Source organism: Carassius auratus, chromosome 17 (genome assembly GCF_003368295.1).
Source record: "Carassius auratus strain Wakin chromosome 17, ASM336829v1, whole genome shotgun sequence".
Lineage (NCBI taxonomy): Eukaryota > Metazoa > Chordata > Actinopteri > Cypriniformes > Cyprinidae > Carassius > Carassius auratus.
The window spans coordinates 21,511,029-21,531,061 of NC_039259.1; the positions used below are offsets into that span (position 1 = coordinate 21,511,029).

General features: G+C 40.9%; 1 protein-coding gene across 5 annotated transcripts in view; it reads left to right on the plus strand.

The window, feature by feature from the left end:
- Positions 1 to 20,033, plus strand: part of cd151l (CD151 antigen, like) — a 92,805-nt gene that overhangs the window by 52,155 nt on the left and 20,617 nt on the right. For all 5 annotated transcript variants that reach the window (XM_026286374.1, XM_026286373.1, XM_026286370.1 and 2 more), the window contains 3 exons: positions 1,155 to 1,229; positions 1,306 to 1,410; positions 4,199 to 4,360. In XM_026286374.1, coding sequence (XP_026142159.1) covers positions 1,155 to 1,229; positions 1,306 to 1,410; positions 4,199 to 4,360 — 342 coding nt within the window. The remainder of the gene's footprint in view (positions 1 to 1,154; positions 1,230 to 1,305; positions 1,411 to 4,198; positions 4,361 to 20,033) is intronic.

Genomic DNA, 20,033 nt, shown 5'->3' on the forward strand with positions numbered 1-20,033 from the left:
GATAGAAGCCCCTCAATTTCAATGGTTTAGCTCTTTATGTACAGCCACTTTCTATTTTGTGAAGCTCAACGGTCTTTATTCTGCACATCAGAGTTATATTGTTTGGTGTTAATCCTTGTGATGGATGATTTATGGGTGTTTGGCCTTTGTGTTATAATCCTGTGGAACAGGAAGTCATGGCTGGACAATTTCATGCTCCCAATCACCCTGGTGTGCAAAACATTTATGGAAATATACTTCAGAGATATTTTACTCATAATAAATTCTAGGGGTGCCAATAATTGTGGCCAACATGCATTGGAGAAAAACATTTATTTCACAGTTAGATTTCTCCACCACTTTCAATTGACTTGATTGAATTGAATGAATTGTTAGAATTTTGTGAATTTGCGGAATGAATGAATAAAAGGATAAACAATGCAGATTTATTTTCACAACTGCCTTTGCTCATATTTACCAAGTGTGCCAATAATAGTGAGGGCACTGTATATGTATGTCTGTGTTTGTGTTTAGCCTATTACACCCTCATTGGGGGCTGATCCCCCCTAATATGAAAATCCTGGAATTGCCCCTGGGCAACAACAATCTGATAAAGCAGTTTTTACATAAAATATAAAGTTATGAGACTTTGCTCTCTGCCAAAACAATTTGTTCTGAACTAATAACAGATTAATTAGACCAAAGATTGGAAATTAGATATACCCAAAACAAATCATATCTCATGTTTTACCACTATAGAACTGGCTGAGGTAAGGCTGTTCTCAGCTGGTTCATGAGCCCTGAATGGGCATTGACATCCTGGATAGGAGACTTACCTAATTTCAAGACGAGGCTTTTTGTAACACTAACATTTACATACAATTGCACTGTATGTGTATGAGTGTATTTTAATTGCTTAAAGGGACCATGAAAAGAGAAACATACAGATTAAGAGATATTTGTAACATTAAGTTTCATAGCTTAAAATGTACTCATGGTGCTTTATTAATAGCTTAGCAGTGTTTTTTTCCCTCATTGTAATTTTGTCAACAGTATTAGTATGTCTTTTAATAAGTTATCAAAATAAGTTATCATCATGACTGGCATTTTCAAGCTATATTTTTCCAGTGATTATAGTGGTCTCAAATGTATTGTCTCTCTCCTCCCATTGTCAGTATTTTGTTTTACTGCTGTGCATTTTCCTGCTGGAGATCCTGGCTGGAGTTTTGGCCTACATTTATTACCAGCAGGTTAGTTACTTGTTCTTTCATTAATCGTTTGCTGTGTATTTGTGTCTTTCATTGTCATGCTTTGTGAATATTGTAGCTGAATGAAGAACTGAAGGAGAACTTGAGGGAGACCATGGTCCAAAAATACCATCAGCCTGAGCAGGACCATGTGACGAAGGCTGTGGACAAACTACAGCAGGAGGTGTAGTAGCATATGGATGTCTTGTACGGATGTGACTAGATCTCGTGGCATGATCGGACTGGTCTCATGAGAACCTGATGATATCCTTGCAAAACATTTTGCAGTGTTTACACTAGAGCTCAAAAATGTAAAGATCACGATCTCAGTTTAAACCCCCACACAATCTTCTTCCTGAATGACAACAATTCAGTTATGTCCATTATGACTTTCACATCGTGAGTGTCAGTGGATCGTGAGAAGCACGTTTTGTCGCTGCCCATAATGGATCATTCACGCTGCTGCTAATCCAGAAAAAGCAAGTCTTTTCAACCACACATTATTATTTTTGTTACATACATTTAAGAAACAAGTACTGGGATAAAAATGTACAGTTTGGGTATAAACACTTATTCTCTACAGTAGCGATCATAACGAAAGTATTTTAATATGCGCATATGTTGTAATGCTCATCCTCTTCCACCAGGTGGCGACAACTGCCCATTTAAAAAAGTATTTGTCATTGAATCGTTCATTTAGGATATGCCAGTGGGGAAAAAAGTATATGAATTGGGGCAATGACTCCTTCATTGATTTCTATTTTAAAATTTCATTTTGTTCAAATAAATATATTTCTTTAAAACGAATTGTTTTAAGAAGTGCTGAACATTTTGTCAGGACCACTAGTAAATTAGGTTATTTTGTTTAGTTTTCAGAAAATAATGATCTCCAATTCATGTTTATACATGATTGTTAATTTGTCCAGAATAGTGCAGCTCTAGGTTACATGTTGTTTATTGCTGCATATAATTTAATTAAAATATAAGTAAAATTTCATAAAGTTGATTTCAAAATGCTACTCATTCTCGTGAACCCAATCTCATGTCTCGTCTCATGGGATTTCTCGTGGGAAGTATCTCTTCATACCCCTAATGTCTTGTCATAAATAGTTTTAATATGACCAAATTTGTATTTAACATGATGACAAATTAATAGAAACATTGTAAGGTACTAATTATAATGTTTATTTCCTTAGTTATTCAGCAGAGACAGAAAACGAAGAATATCATCACTGGCTTCACTCTAGCGCAAGTTTATGCCCTTTAAAAATCACTTCCGTTATAATCAGTAAAGAAATCTACAATATATGCTGAATAAATCTTAGCACGTACATCTGCACTTTGTTATTTATGATGAGAGAATTGTAAAACAAATTAATATGGAACATATAAGCCCAAATATTAATTGGAAAGTATCACTAGCCTGATAATAATAATTAAATCAATAATCGTCTTGCTATCGTCAAAGGCATCATCCACAGGCTGTATCTCTGACTATTGATACATAGTATTATCAATACTCAATACTATTCTCTTATCGGCACAACCCTTATACACAGTATCCAAATTATGTAAGCATTTAGAGAAATCCGCTCAGACAATTACATACTTCATCATTGCGATAGAGATGAGTCTACACTTACACTAATAGCGGCTTTAAAGAATGGGGCAGGGGCACCAAGAGCCATCACAGACAAGAGGTAATTTTTTCACTTACTAAGCTTGTTTAACTTTAACAAATTGGTGAACAGAATAATTTGTCTGATGTCACGGTCTTCACCCTAAATGCCACATACAATGTACATCACTTCAGCTTTTTATGTGGTGTTATGGCAAGACAGATCTTTAATAGATTCTTAAATTACCCACTTTGAGAGTTCTAATAAGTCTGACATAATGCAATTGTAAACCTTCTTAATTTAATTTTATAATGTTTGACAACAAACATCTACTGAAAGACTAATAAGTTTGAATAGCTGTAAAGTCAATTTCCAATGCAAAGTCACTCAGATGACTCTTTGTCCCTCATGAGGCTTGATCATGACTTGTAAATGTGGTGATGCATTACAGTATAGTATGTTACACCTCTGATAATTTGTTTTCCTAGTTGTAAGTAATTCAACATCTATGGACCGGTGAGGTGGAGATAAAACTACTGATAGAGTAAAACTTATGAGGAAGACTTCACCGCAGAGTTATCCTCTGAGGCACATTGTACTTTGCTTCCTCCCTGGACTCCTCACTGGTCTGTGTATCCTATCTGCCCCTTTAGGTGATTTGCACAGTTTACAGTATGAGACATCTCCATCCTCCACTGAAACATCAGTCATAGTAGATATCATAATAGAGGATGGGTGAGTGACTGGAGTATGATGTAGTATAAAATCTAATGTTGTGAGTTTACTAATCAACTAGTGCACCCTTAGTGGAAGGAAGTGATAGGCAACTTTCTTTTTGTTCTATTAAAAAAAAGACTTTTATCTTTGTTTTAAATTACTGGAGAATGTATGTACTCACAGCACCTCAGCAAGCTGCACCATGAGTTCTGTGGGAGAGGGGATGCTGCTTTAGAGTAGGACACAGTTTTTGTCTATTCCCTGTGTTGACATTTGCCTCTAGTGTACATTTGCCTCAACATCAGAATCTCTATATTCAAGTTATTTTATATAGTTTCATTCAGTCATGTGAGGTTTATGATGGACAGTGTGGAGCTGTACCCTAATCAAAGGCCATCCAACTATATGCAGACTAATGGACCATTATTATACCTTTTAAGGAGTATCAGCTATACCACTGTATGCGGCAGGTGACTGATAAAACATTAGTGTACACTCTTACTCATTTTTCTTTTACAAATAACAAGTGATCCTTGACCAGTCTACATATGGACCAACATTGTTCTTTGACATTAATTCAATAACAGTTCAATACCCATTACTACATGGGCTAAGGATTTATTTTGTTTCTGTCAGTTCAAGTGCTGTGGCAGTAACAGCTCTTCTGATTGGATGGAGAGCGTTTGGATCCGCTCCATTAAGGCTGACAGACGGTCGGTTCCTGATAGTTGCTGTAAAAACCCAGTCATAAAGCTGTGTGGTCGGAGAGATCACCCCTCAAATATATATAAAGTAGAGGTGAGTACCACGAATTACATTCTTGCACTAAACAAAGGTGAAATGGATTCTGATGGTTATTTTGGACAATACAAGCACTTTTACACATTAAAATGTACTATTAAAATTGCTAAATTAACTTTCGCAGTAAACCTACATCTGCTTTTCTTACAAAGCTCTCTGCACTTCAACAACAACAACAACCTTTATTTATAAAGCACATTTAACACAATAAAAATTTATCCAAAGTGATGTACATTGTGCATAGCAGGACTACACTATAAAAAACAACAGTTAGAAATTTCCAAAAGCTAAAGAATAAAAATGTGTTTTCAGAGTAGATTTAAATATATATTCAATGAAGGAGCAGACCTCACATGATAAGGGAGAGCATTCCAAAGCTTGGGCCCAGCCACAGAAAAGGCCCGATCACCTTTTAATTTATAGCAACTTCGTGACACATTTTAAAAGCAAGTGATATGAAGATCTAAGTGCCCTAGCAGGACGGTATGGCACAATAAGATCACAAATATACCTTGGTGCACACCCAGACAACGCCTTATTAACAAACATAAGGAACGTAAAATCAACTCGAAACTTAATGGGAAACCAGTGAAGGGATGCCAAAACAGGAGAAATATGATCCCTCTTTCTAGAGACAGTCAAAAGTCTTGCAGCTGCATTTTGAACAATTTGTAATCGAGATTGAGGAAGACCACAATAAAGACAGTTGCAATTGTAACACAAATGAGTCGAACCAGACAAATTAAAGAGTCTATCAAAGCGATGTTTGAAACACGAGAGCCGAATTCCTCAGGAAGTCATAAATCAGTTCTAGTGCCACAAGAACCAAGCAAGATGACCAACCAACTTGTTCACACAACAGCTTCAACATTAACACCACTAGAACAATTATTTACAATTTCAATTCAAAGAAGAGAAATTTGGTGCCAAATGTGTTGTTCGTAATTGAAATGCAACGCTGGACATCACATGGAAACCCATGAGTTAAATACTTCCATTGACTTCCCCCCCCCTAGCAGAACCAGACTGAAATTCCTAAGGGGGGAAGGGCTTTAAACCTCTGTCTTCACAGAAAAGTCTTTGTCATGAGAATGGCAAAGAAACTGCTTTTGTACATATATATGGACCAGAATGAACTCAAAAAGACTCATAAATGAATCAGTCCATCGCATCACTCCATATTCATTTATGTGTAACCCACACTTTTGACTATCATGTTATAATCACTTATTGTGTATGTTTTTTTTAATAACTATAGCATAGCTTAACGATTTATAATTGTGTTTGGTATGTGTGTGATCGAATCTTCTTGCTTGAATTAGCCCTGACAATAATTTATTTGTCCCATGTATCGTATTCGTGTTATAGGAATCATGTCCAAAATTAGATCCTGCAAGGCAGGAAAATTCGGACCACATGCTTGGTAAGATAAACAAATGATTTATGATACCCCCCCGAGCCAAGACAATATCTGATTGGTCAAGACAACATTTGAGGTGTGGCCAACAGGCCACTTTATATACCTAGGACACCATGAAATTTGGCTTTTAGTCTGCTTTTAGTCTCTGCTGTTAGTCATGCCTGCTCTTAGCTTTTAGCTTGTAGCTTTGCTACCTAGCTTTATCTTTTAGTCTCTAGCTATGCTTTTGCTAGCTTGTAGCTTCTAGCCATGCTGTTTAATCATCACTGTTCTTTGATCACGGTTCCAGCGTGCTTCGGCCTGCAAGCCTGCTGCTACTTAGCCACGATGAGAAGGAACACAACCTTGTCTCGTCAAAATTTATTTCTTTTCTTTTCCGTTTGAGAGTTTCGTGTTCTGAGTTAAGTTTTGTAACGTCGACCTCGTCTGCGCTTTTCAACTCCAACCAGCCACACAACTTCAGCTTCAGCCAACGCCCAAGCACGGGCTTTCCAAGACGTCACTTCACCGACTGAACTTCCAGCCAATCAACGACCTCGGGATAGCCCTTTCACGCAAGTAACTTTACCTCCAGACTGTGACCTTTGCTGGTGTATCTAATATAATTTTAACCTCACTGAGGAACTCAATGCGAGGGCTAATTACGTGATTGATGGTTGTTCATGTCTATGCAATTTAACGTATTGCTGTAAACTTGGGATTCCAGATTTCCATTCTCTTAAACTCATCTCTCCCTAACTTTATATCTTCCTGCAACTTGTGTGAATGTGTGAGTGCGTGCGTTTATGTGTTAGATTAGTTTATATGTCTTAGATTTATCTAATAAAGCCTTATTCATATTGAAAAGAGAAGTATCTTGTGTTTTGTGCTTACAACTTAATGTCTTAAACTGCCGATCTTGTTACTGTGCTAATTGATAGTGTTTCACTATAGTTTGGATATTAGTATCCAGCGCAGATTTGATGTTAAACGGCTCGTTCACTGAATCGAAGGGCGTCTAAGTGACCAATCGTTAAACAGTGATTCTGTTCAAATTCCCTTTAAAATCTTAAATGATTTCCTTTGAGCTAAATTGACCTGTTTCCGTTACACAATAGTCTAATTGTGATGTTACAAAAGCATGAATTGCAACTTCTAAATCTTTGCTTGAAAGAATATTCTTCAACTTTGCAATAGATCTTAATTGGAAAAAGCTTCCTCTAATACCCACATTAATTTGTTTATCAAAGAATTGTGAAGAGTCAAAGATCACTCCAAGGTATTTGATTTTTTTGCATACATTTGTTGAGAGAGGACCTAACTGGGCTTTCAGAGCAGGAGAGGAATCTACCAGACAACCGGGAATTAAAACCACTGTTTTATCCTCATTTAGCTGCAAAAAAATTATTCCTCATCCACCTCTTGAAATCATCACATTCCAATAACACATCAAATGAAGCAGTGGTGTCAAGCCTTACTGGAAGGTAAAGCTGAGAATTATCTGCATAACAGTGATTTGAAATGTTGAACTTCTGAAAAATGAGGTCCAAGGGCAGCATATAAAGGGAAAACAATAAAGGTCCCAAAATAGATCCCTGGGGCACACCAAACAAAATAGCCGCAGATGACAAGGAACAATTTACAGAAAAAGTCCTCTTTTCGAGGTAGGAAGCAAACCATTTTAGTACAGTGCCCTTGGCACCTACCATATATTTTAGCTGTTCAAGAAGAATGTTGTGGTCAATGGTATCAAATGCAGCACTCAGGTCTAACAAAACCAGTACAACAGAAGAGCCTGAATCTAGAGCAAGAAAGATATCATTTGTAACCCTGAACAGAGCTGAATCAGTGCTATGTAATAATCTAAAGCCAGATTGGAACGTGTCCAAAATATTAAAAGAATTCAAATATAATTGGAGCTGTGAAAGAAACTACTTTCTCTAAAAGCTTAGAGATAAAAGGCAGTTTAGAAATCGGTCGATAGTTACTGCACATTTCTGGATCAAGTTGAGGTTTTTTCAACATAGGTTGTACAATTGCATGTTTAAAACTAGCTGGAACAACACCTTTGGTTAAAGAGCTGTTTATGATAGCGGTCACCATATGACTAATGGTAGAAAAAACATCCTTAAAAAGATGAGCCTGGATAATATCTAGCTTAGAAACAGAACACTTCATAGTAGAGATTATATCAGCTATCTGAGTTGGAGAGACAGGTTTAAAGGTTTAAAGACATCTCATAGGACAAGGCAGTTGGAAGTGCCATCGTTCAGATGGAACCATTAAGCTTCTAATATCATAAATGCTTTGAGGGAAATGTTTTTAAAAAATCTTCACAAAGCTCAATAGAGGCCTCAGATAAAATATTTGTGGTCGGATTTAGAATAGAGTCAATCGTATCAAACAGGATGTTTGGTTGCTTAGCGTTGTCAGAAATTAATTGAGAAAATAATTTCGATTTTGCCCTTTTTACTGCCATTTGATAGTTGAAAAAACTTGATTTTAAAATGTCAAATGAAACCTGTGGCCAATCTTTTTTCCACATTCGCTCCGCTTTTCGACACTCTTGTCTGAAAGTGCAGGTGACAGTATTTAACCAGGGCTGGCCAGCAACCTTCATCAGAAAATTGTTGAATAAAATCCTTATTGCATTTAGGGGGTCTGTAAATCAGAGCACATAGCATAGGACCATTTAAATCAGCCTTCAGTACCTGGACTTCAAAACTGGAAAAGGTGTCCATAGGCACAGACTTACATTTGAAACCGTTTTTAAAAATTGTTGCAACTCCACCACCATGTCCAGAGGCCAGTGGAGAACTGAAAAAAGCACAGTCAGGAGGAGCAATCTCGGCAAGAGGCATCAAGTGACCCTGTTTTAACCAAGTCTCAGTCACAAATAAAAAGTCTAAGAAGTGAGAGGTAAACAAGTAATTTAAAATAGCATATTTGATCAATATTGACCTTGCATTCTCTAAGGCCTTCTTTACAGTAGCAGGGCGAACAGAATGCAGAGACCTGAGAGGCGGGTGTTTGAGCAAAGTAATGTTTTCAAGATTGACACTCTGACTCTAACCATTTGATCTGATGGAAGAGCGGCGATGTGGCGACCAGATGACCGGGGTGGGATAATTATCTTGAGACACTTGGATGTATAGCCACCTCTCATACAGATGCATCTCAATAAATTAGAATGTCATGGAAAAGTCATTTATTTCAGGAATTCAACTCAAATTGTGGAACTTGTGTATTAAATAGATTCGGTGCACACAGACTGAAGTAGCTTAAGTCTTTGGTTCTTTTTGTATTGTGATGATTTTGGCTCACTGTGGCAGGGGGGGGGGCGTGGTTTAGCGAACCCTGCAGCAGGGGAGAGCATCAGGAGATGCGTGGTGAGTGAGTGGGTTAAGCGCAAATAACGAACACCTGTCTTGTTGCAGTAATTGGCATGGAGAGAGTACAAAACACCAGGAGAAACAGGAGCGGGGGAGAGAGAGAAGGACTGCTGGCTGCTACATTTTGACTGAGTTTATGTTGATTGTTTTGTCTTTTGTTGGTACCTGTTTTGCCCACTTTTTGTTTTGAATTTATAAATAAAGCAGTCAGTAGTCACAGCCGACCCTGCCGTCTTCATTCCTACACAACGAACATTGTTACACTGGTGCCGAAACCTGGGAAGGAAGATGGATGCTGCCGCCGTGCCTGTGCCCTCCGCTGCACCATTTGCAGAGATGTTTACATCCCTCGCGGTCATGCAACATGATCAACACCAGGCCCTGTTGGAGTTACGTCAAGATCAGGAGAGGCAGTTTCAGGCCGTCCTCCAAACCCAGCAGGAAGACCGCGAGAGGTTCCGGAGCTGGATGGACCGGGAGGTTCAGCCAGAAGCCACGGTCCAACAAGCTGTGCCTGCCCACCTCCCTCTTCACAAAATAGGGCCTGAGGACGACCCAGAGACATTCCTGGATTTATTTGAGAAGTCGGCTGAGGTCCATGGCTGGCCGCGGGACCAGTGGTCGATGCGCCTGGTCCCGCTGCTCTCCGGGGAGTCCCAGGTAGCGGCATGGCAGCTTCCGGTGCGGAACCTCCTGATTTTTGATGACCTGAATAGGGCCATCTTCCAGTGGGTCGGCCGACCCTTCATGATGGCCCAACAGCTCCGGGACTCTTGCCGCAAATGGTCGCTGGCCGACAGAAGCGACGTGGAGAAAATAATCGATCGTGTGGTGCTGTAGCAGTTCGTCACTCGGCTACCAAGAAGAACTGCCGAGTGGGTCCAGTGCCACCGCCCCACGTCGCTGGAGTCGGCTATTGATCTCACAGAGGACCATATGATGGTGTTCCCCGGGTCGACGAACCTCTACCATCAGCTTCTCTCTCTCCTTCTTTTTTTCCTCCTATCTCTCGGCCTGTCCCTTCACCCAGGTCCTGTCCACCCGGCCCTCCTCGAGAATGGCCAAAACCACTATACGGCTCCCCGAGTCCTGCCCAGGCATCGGCCGGGTTGGACCCCGCCCCTGTTTCCCCGCTCTCTCCACGCCAACTGCTTAACCCACTCCCTGCCACTGGAGTGCGGGGAGGTCTGGGCTGGCCTGCTGGCATTGCGGGGATCCAGACCATTTTGTTATCCGTTATGGAGGTGGGGACGATGATCGGGTCCCGGACGTCCCGCAGGCTGCCCCCGGTCAGGCTGGGTGGTACCAAATACCTATTAGTATCAAGGGGGTTACCTATCAGGTGTTGGTGGATTCAGGATGAAAACCAAATCTCAATCCATCAAAGTTTGATACAATCCGGGGCATTGGATACGAGCCGCATGGTTAAAATACGGTGTGTGCACGGGGATGTGGTTGAGTATCCCATTGTGCCAGTCATCATTAAATTTAGGGGACAAAACCATAGTGTTGGTTTTAATTAAAGATAGGTTGTATCGAGTGACCCAAGACGCTCAGACAAAAGAAGATACAACCCAGTTATTAGTTCCTAGGAGCCGCCAGGGAAATGCGTTTTCAGGCGGCTCATTCTAATCCAATGGCTGGTCATTTAGGACAAGGAACGACACTAAATCGCCTCATGACCCGTTTTTTTTTTTTTTGGCCGGGCATTCACGAGAATGTGCGCAGATGGTGCGCGGCATGTCGTGAATGTCAGTTGGTAAACCCACCAGCCACCCCAAAAGCGCCTTTGCGCCCCTCCCATTAATGCAGGTCCCCTTCGAGAGAATTGGCATGGACCTCATCGGCCCATTAGAGCTATCAGCACGAGGACATCGTTTTGCATTAGTCATTATGGATTATGCAACACGATATCCAGAAGCAGTGCGTCTTCGCAACATTTCCGCAAAGAATGTTGCTGATGCACTGTTTTCTTTAATCTCCCGAGTGGGGATTCCTAAGGAAATCCTCACTGATCAAGGCACGCGTTTATGTCACGGACATTACGCAAACTTTACAAATTATTAAATCGATTCGGACCAGCGTCTTTCACCCACAAACGGACGGGCTGGTTGAACTTTTTAACCGTACGTTTGAGGTCACACGTTAAGTTGGAGAGCTCGATTATGAGGTAATACGCTCAGATAGGAGAGGAGCACATCAAATTTATCACCTCAATCTCCTAAAAAAATGGGACGAGGCAGAATCAGTGATGTTGGCGATGGTGATTAGCAGAGAGGATGATCTTGGACCATAAGCTAATATAAAAAATCAATCTCTCGCTCTGGCCCCAGGGGGAGATCATCTCTCGCCCTCCCAGCTCATTGATTTGACTACATTACAGGTGGAGTTTGCTGACGTGTTTTCTCCCTTACCTGGCCATACAAATCTCATTCAGCACCATATCGAGACAGAGCCGGGCATGGTGGTTCGCAGCCGGCCATATCGCTTGCCTGAGAACAAGAAAAAAGTAGTTCAGGAAGAATAAGTGCGATGCTTGAAATGGGGGTAATAGAAGAATCCAACAGTAACTGGGTGAGACCGATAGTTTTAGTTCCGAAAACGGATGGCTCAGTGCGGTCCTGTGTGGATTTTCGCAAGGTGAATACTGTGTCGAAATTCGACGCATATCCAATGCCACAGGTTGACGAATTGCTTGACCGGCTCGGTACGGCTTGTTTTTTTTTTCGACATTGGACTTAACAAAGGGTTATTGGCAGATCCCCTTGTCTCCATTATCCAGAGAAAAAACAGCTTTCACGATGCCGTTTGGATTAAACCAATATTTTTACACTGCCTTTCGGGCTGTTCTGCGCGCCGGCTTCTTTTCAGCGACTGATGGACAGGGTGTTCCGGCCCCATGGTGCATATGCTGCTGCTTATCTAGATGATATCATTATATTTAGTAATGACTGGCAGTGGCATATGCAGCATGTGAGGGCGGTACTGAGGTTGCTGAGAGGGGCTGGGCTCACGGCCAACCCGAAGAAGTGTGCGATTAGGCTCGTGGAGGTAAAGTATCTGGGTTTTTCCTTGGGACATGGACAGGTGCATCCCCAAATTGATAAGACTGCAGCGGTTGCGACCTGTCCGCGTCCCAAGACCAAAAAGGAGGTGAGACAGTTCTTGGGGCTGGCGGGATATTATAGAAAGTTTGTGCCTAATTATTCGGAACTAACCAGCCTCTTGACTGATCTCACTAAAAAGGAAGCACCAGATACGGTTCAGTGGATAGAGCCATGCCAGCAGGTGTTTACCAAGGTGAAGGCTGCTCTATGTGTGACGGCTGTTGCCGTCTGACAGGGGGTTCTGGGAGTGTTCAGATGGCTGTGGCCGATTTCCTCTCCCGGAATGGGGGGGGGTTGCAGGCCGGATGGTACCCTGGCCTGAGTCGGGCGGTGGGGGTATGTGGCAAGGGGGGCCGTGGTTTAGCAAACCCTGCAGCAGGGGAGAGCGTCAGGAGACGTGCAGTGAGTGAGTGGGTTAAGAGCAAATTACGAACACCTGTCTCTTGTTGCAGTAATTGGCGTAGAGAGAGTATAAAACACCAGGAGAAACAGGAGCGGGGGAGAGAGTGAAGGACTGCTGGCTGCTACATTTCTAATGAGTTTATGTAGATTGTTTTGTCTTTTGTTTGTGCCTGTGTTGCCCACTTTTTGTTTTGAATTTAGAAATAAAACAGTCAGTAGTCACAGCCAACCCTGCCATCTTCCTTCATACACAACAATCATTGTTACACTCACATTTAACAAAAACCTACCAATTCACTATCTCAACAAATTAGAATACTCCATAAGACCAATTAAAAAAAAGTATTCATTCAAAAGTAAACATTCACATTTATTCATTTAGCTGACGCTTTTATCCAAAGCGACTTACAATTGCTATATATGTCAGAGGTTGCACACCACTGGAGCAACTAGAGGTTAAGTGTCTTGCTCAGGGACACATTGGTGTCTCACTGTGGATTCGAACCCAGGTCGAACCCGGGTCTCTCACACCAAGTGCATTTGTCTTATCCATTGCACCATCATCACCCCTTAATTTAAAGTATGTAAAGTATGTTCACAGACCCAATTTTTCTTCCACAAAGGAGATCCATACCGGGGATTTTTCAGATCTGCTACTTTTGCTGATACCCATGATCATTAAACACTGCCACTGAGCACCATCAAACGTCATCGCGACAGCTGCTCTTCTCGCCAAGCCACACGTCTTGGCCAATAGACCGTGCAAAGCCTGAGCTCGCCTCGCTCGACACCACGATTGATCCAATCAAGACTGGCTCTCCTCGAGCACTGGAATCACACCTCAGTTCTTACCCGCCGCAGCTTAGCCTGTCACCGCGGCTTTTCTAGCTGAGGCCCAGTTTGAGGCTGCCTCCTCTAGCCGCGCAGACCGCTCGTCGTAATCAATAAATTTTCAGGTGAAGACGCTAAATACAGGTTCGCGGCTAGAAGTAGTGCGGGAGCTGCGTGGAGTTCCGATCACATACGTATACGGAAATTTCAGATCCGATTTGAGCCTCGGATGAATTCAAATATTTGAACTTCTGCAACTAGACCGTATGCGAACACCCAACCGGATGTGACATATTCTAATCAAATCTATCGGTGGGATGTCAGAATTACCAATATTTTGTTAACTTTAACATTATTCTTCAAACACAATTTATGTAAAATGGTGGTTTATAATAATTATGGGAGAAATAATTATTAATAATTACCATTATTTACTTCATTAGCTCCATAAAACCTACCGTTTTATTTTGGGGGCCATCTGATTTATGACTATGTATTCATACATTATATTCATTAAAATTATTAATTTTACCATGGTGAACATGCCAAGGTAACAGTTGCTGCATGACCAGTTTAAAATATCTGCACGAGAGGGAGAAATGAGAGAGAAATGTGACAATCATGTCCAAATGTCGTGTGCCATGGAAGGTGGCTTAAAGTTTGTTAAATGAGGTTATGACGTAGTTCTGTTGGATGATGATGCCTTTTTTTTTTTTTTTTTACCACGAAGCCAAGGCATTTTTTACAGAGTCGTCATCCACACTGAAATGTCCAAAGATATTATCTGCCTTACCGTGCATGTTTAAACCTCACACAGACATAAGTTTCATGCAATTATTCTGGCAGGATCAATTTATTTAGGGACATATTTCACCATTTACTGGCGTGATTGCTTAGAATTTATCTAATACACCACTACCCTCGTTTTGCCGCAGGACAGCAAGTGTGAGTAAAAATTCTGTTGTCTTTCTAGGACTATAATATGAAAAGCATGCAAGTAAATATCTTTAGAAACTGCTTGGAAGTGAATAGCACATAACTGCAATTAATGTTATTGCCATAATCATGTCTATTGGTATGTTTTACAAGACTAAATTATATTCATTGTTTTCAGAAGCCTCTGTTTCCACAGTCTATACTACAATATGAAACCAGTGTTCCAAATGTATTTTGGAGGCTGTTTAAAAAGGCCGGAAGGCCAAAACAAGAGGAATGATGCTTTTCCAACAGGAACGTACTGATGTGGACAAAGACTTAAGGAATTGTCGAATTAGGCAACCAACCGCTAAGCTGGCAACACAGTAGGCTACGCATTAATTTTTTAGGTTGCCTCATCAAATGTTACTAACCTGTCTACTCTTCCCCCAGCCAAGGAGGGGGAAGATGGGCCTAGTGGTTAGAGAGTTTGATCCATAACCCTAGGGTTGTGGGTTCGAATCTCGGGATGGCAATACCATGACTGTGGTGTCCTTGAGCAAGGCACCAAACCCCCAACTGCTCCCCGGGCGCTGCAACATAAATGGTTGTATCTCATTCTTTTGTTTCTGTGGTGTTGTGTCGGTCTCATCATGAGGCGCATGGTCCGGAGCGCGTACGACCAATGCATCAGTTTCAACTAAACCTTACTCCAAATATATTTACCTGTTTTGAATACTATATTTAACATGTTCATTTACGTCCATATTAGGGTTTAATTGTTGAACTTTAAATGAAATCCTCTATTGTTTCACCATTGACCGATTTCCAGATCATTTAGATAGATAACTTCCGTGTGCAGATGCGGCAAATTTTTCACAAGACAAGAGAGATGACAGTAGTACCCGATTACATGAACTAGCTGTTTTAAATATAATAATTTTATATTTAACATCAGTTTATCAGTGCATCTGAAAGTATATATTCTTTTATAGTCATGCCATGACAAGAACAGAGTCTCTCTCTTCCTCCACCCCAGCACGATTACATCGTCGATACGTATCGTCGATCTCACGTACCGACAAGATGACGATTGACAATGGCCATATCGCTGATTCATGGCACTCATCTCGGGTACACTGGCACAGGAAATTCTATTTATTTTTTGTACACTTAATTTTTCAAATACAATGACTGCACCAAGATTTTCTGAATTGATATCGGAAGCAGCTCATTGGATACGTTAAACAATTATGCAGTAATCCTCATAGCATCTACCTTTTAGACAACCAAATTGTTCTTAATATTGAACCCCTGTCAGGCACTGCAAGAGTGCTCCCGGTTGATCCAACCTTTGCCTTTTCCGTAAAAAAAAAAAAAAAAAAAAAAAAAAAAAAACTCCTTCACTGTCTGGCCAAATACTGTCTCATGTACAGCACTCAATACTTAGTTGGGGCTCCTATTGCCTGAATTACTGCAGCAATGCGGTGTGGCATGGAGTCGATCGGTCTGTGGCACTGCTCAGGTGTTATGAGAGCCCAGGTTGATTTGATAGTGCCCTTCAGCTCTTCTGCATTGTTGGGTCTGGCAATATCGCATCTTCCTCTTCGCAATACCCCATAGATTTTCTATGGGGTTAAGGTCAGGCGAGTTTGCTGGCCAATTAAGAACAGGGAAACCATGGTCCCGGTTGATCCAACCTTTGCCTTTTCCGTAAAAAAAATAAAAATAAAATAAAAAATAAAAAAACCTCCTTCACTGTCTGGCCAAATACTGCCTCATGTACAGCACTCAATACTTAGTTGGGGCTCCTATTGCCTGAATTACTGCAGCAATGCGGTGTGGCATGGAGTCGATCGGTCTGTGGCACTGCTCAGGTGTTATGAGAGCCCAGGTTGCTCTGATAGTGCCCTTCAGCTCTTCTGCATTGTTGGGTCTGGCAATATCGCATCTTCCTCTTCGCAATACCCCATAGATTTTCTATGGGGTTAAGGTCAGGCGAGTTTGCTGGCCAATTAAGAACAGGGAAACCATGGTCCTTAAACCAGGTACTGGTAGCAGCAGGAAAGCATGAAGTGCTTTAAAACTTCCTGGTATATGGCTGCGTTGACCTTGGACCTCAGAAAACACAGTGGACCAACACCAGCAGATGACATGGCACCCCAAACCATCACAAGCAATATGGATTGTGTGCCTCTCTTCTCTTCAGACTCTGGGACCCTGATTTCCAAAGGAAATGCAAAATTCATCAGAGAACATAACTTTGGACCAATCAGCAGCAGTCCAGTCCTTTTTGTCTTTAGCCCAGGAGAGACGCTTCTGACGCTGTCTGTTGTTCAAGAGTGGCTTGACACAAGGAATGTGATAGCTGAAACCCTTGTCTTGCATACGTCTGTGCATAGTGGTTATTGAAGCACTGACTCCAGCTGCAGTCCACTCTTTGTGAATCTCTCCCACATTTTTGAATGGGTTTTGTTTCACAAGGTGCGGTTATCCCTATTGCTTGTACACTTTTTTTCTACCACATCTTTTCCTTCCCTTTGCCTCTCTGTTAATGTGTTTGGACACAGCACTCTGTGAACAGCCAGCTTCTTTGGCAATGAATGTGTGTGGCTTACCCTCCTTGTGAAGGGAGTCAATGATTGTCTTCTGGACAACTGTCAGATCAGAAGTCTTCCTTATGATTGTGTAGCCTAGTGAACCAAACTGAAAGACCATTTGAAGGTGTTGTGGAAATTCTAATTCAATAAAAATTTGTAGAGACTGAGAATGAAAAACCAAACAGAGTTTTGTCTTTGTATTGCTTTAATTCTCTGCAGAGAATGATCTGGTTTACACACAGCTTCTGAGTCTGTGTGCAAAGAGATAACACACAGACTTACAGCCCACTTTTTATAGAATGTAAAAAGATACATTGAAGGACAGACTAGGACCTTTGAGCCAATCATGTTGCTCAGTGCACATCACATCATAACACATGTACATCTCATGCACATCTCATCGTAGATGCCTGGTAAATTCTCAAAAACTGCCCATCCCTGGTACACAGTTTCCCCTTAAATGTTTTTATTCAACCTAAAGCAGTTACGTGCACAAGTTACATAAAATAACTCAGTGCCCCTATGGACTATATATACTACCTTATTCATTGTATGTTTAAAAAGATACTTAAATGAGATTAATGCAATCAATGCCAAATTAACAAAACTAAAAATTTCCATAACACTCCTCCCTTTTGATCATTATTGATCACTTATATTGATTAAATGTAGATAAATTTGTGAACACACTACCCTTATAGTTTACATCAATCATGTAAATTCAAGATTTTAAACACCATTACTGTCATCAAGGGTGGAAAAAGCATCTGCATTGTTTTTTTTTTATGGAACATAGTCATTCCTAACATATAAGCAAGCTATAAAGAAAACAATAACTCTTATTTTATTTGATTATATGTAAAAATATTAGTGTGATATTCAAACAGAAGAAGCTTTCTTAACTTTCCTTCCAGTCGCATCATCTCGTAACACTGACAATGACCTGCTTTAGACCCTCTTTATTCTACAGCATGTAATGCTTACTTACTACTCTTCTTCTGTAGAGCTGCTGCAGGTGTCAGATTTTAGCATCTCATTGTATCAGAAGTACTCACATATACAAGTACTTGTACATTAACATCTGATGAACTACTAAAGATTTCATGATTGAATTTACAGCTCTTCTAATCATTCCCACTACACAAGGTCACATACACAGCAAAAATAAATTCATGGCCAGTGCTGAGATGGCAATTAACCCAATGTATTCTTCTTTTTACCATAAACCCTTAAACCAATTCCATTCCCAATCATCATTGGCATTTACTTCTCTAGCTGTTAACCTGTGAATTGAATTAGTCATGTTTTGAATACATTTCCCACAAGTACACACAACCCGGCCAGGAGATGCGGAGAGCTGGTCCAGGACATATCTTGCAGTGCAGTCGGCCTCAGTCCTCGTAGTTTCTTCTTGATGCCTTCCATCATCACCTTAGTAGTGTTCATGAAACTCATCAGTTCATACCTCGCAAATTTCAACATAAATTTGAAGAATGCTGACCCCAAGCGCCGGAATTACAGCATGGAAGAACTTCTCAGCTCCGTTCCCTCTTGTTGAGTTGGTTGTATAGTTTCACTGCAGTGGTCGGATGGTATTTCTCCTAACAGCTCAAGTCCCTCGATGTCATCCGTTGGCCCAAACTGACCTCAGATCACCCCCACACAGTGATGTTGCTGCGTGTTCAGCTCCCATACACCACTGTATGTTTGTTCACCTAAGTCAGCCAGACGCCCCCCTTGGCACGGGGCAGCTGGTCAATCACTTTAGTGAGCTGTAGTGTAGCCATCTGGTGGTGCTCGAACCTTCCTGCAGTGACTTGCATGTACCCACGTAGCTCCCTCTGCCACTTTAACCTCAGTTATGTGTGTTATCAGCAAGACCTGATATCATGCAAGATTCCTTCCACTGACTTGGGCAAAGTGTCCTTGACCTGCTGAGATATCTGAGAGAGAACAAGAGACAACTTTCTACTACACTTTAGCATGTCATCTTCACACAAGGCTGTAGAGCACAGTGGTTGTGGTTCTGGTCCTACTCCACTGGAAGTTGGCCTGTCAAACAAAACTTCATATGGATTCAAGTTAGACTTTGTTCTTTTTCTCATTCTCATATACATTAACACAATGGGGAGTGCTTTTACCCAAGACAGTCCTGTTTGCTCACAACACTTCATTAATCAGTTCTTTTATGTCAAATCTTACTGATGGTTTTATTTGCATTATCAATTATGCTTTCAATTGTACATTATATTATCAATTCGCTGATTTGGAAGTGGGTGTGCCACTTGAGACATCATTTGCCCTCTGTCCACTTTGCTTGTGGCACAGATCAAACATGATTGACAATACCTGTCTGCAAAGGAAATTAATCTCTTTGTGGACCAATATTAATTTAGCAAATCAAATATCCACCCTTTACTTGTCATCTAGGCCATGTACAAGTTTTGCATAGTGTGGGAAAAAGTGTTTTGGCAGACATGGTATGTCTTCAGTACTCGGCCTGTTTTCAGTTTGCACTCGGCCTTCACATGTTTCTTGTCCTCTGCTGTGGCAATAGATTGCATAGCTGTAAGATAATCAGAAGGGAGTGTGAATTAATCATTGTTAAATGTTACACAGGTAAAAGAAAGTTATGTTCTCATCGCTGCGTCCTTCATCATGGTATCAGCTTACTTGTTACCTAAAATCACAAAATCATAAGTTTTGGAATGTGTGACGCATTTGCAGATAGCAACTAACTTTGGTAGCAAAATTGCTTCAAACAATGCTGCTATTTTATCATGGTTAAAAACAGGCTTACCATTAGACTTTAGAAATTTCCTGTGTTTCCACAATTTCCCAAAATCATGACAAACCCCAAAAGTGTGACAAGAATTTGTATAAATGGTAACTGTTTGTCCATCATCAATTTTGCAAGCCTCCATCAATGCTACTAAATCAGTCGCTTGCGCAGAGTAATGCGCGTGGAGCGCTCCAGATCTTATTGTTGCATATGAAGTGGTTACAGCTTAACTTGCTCTGTTT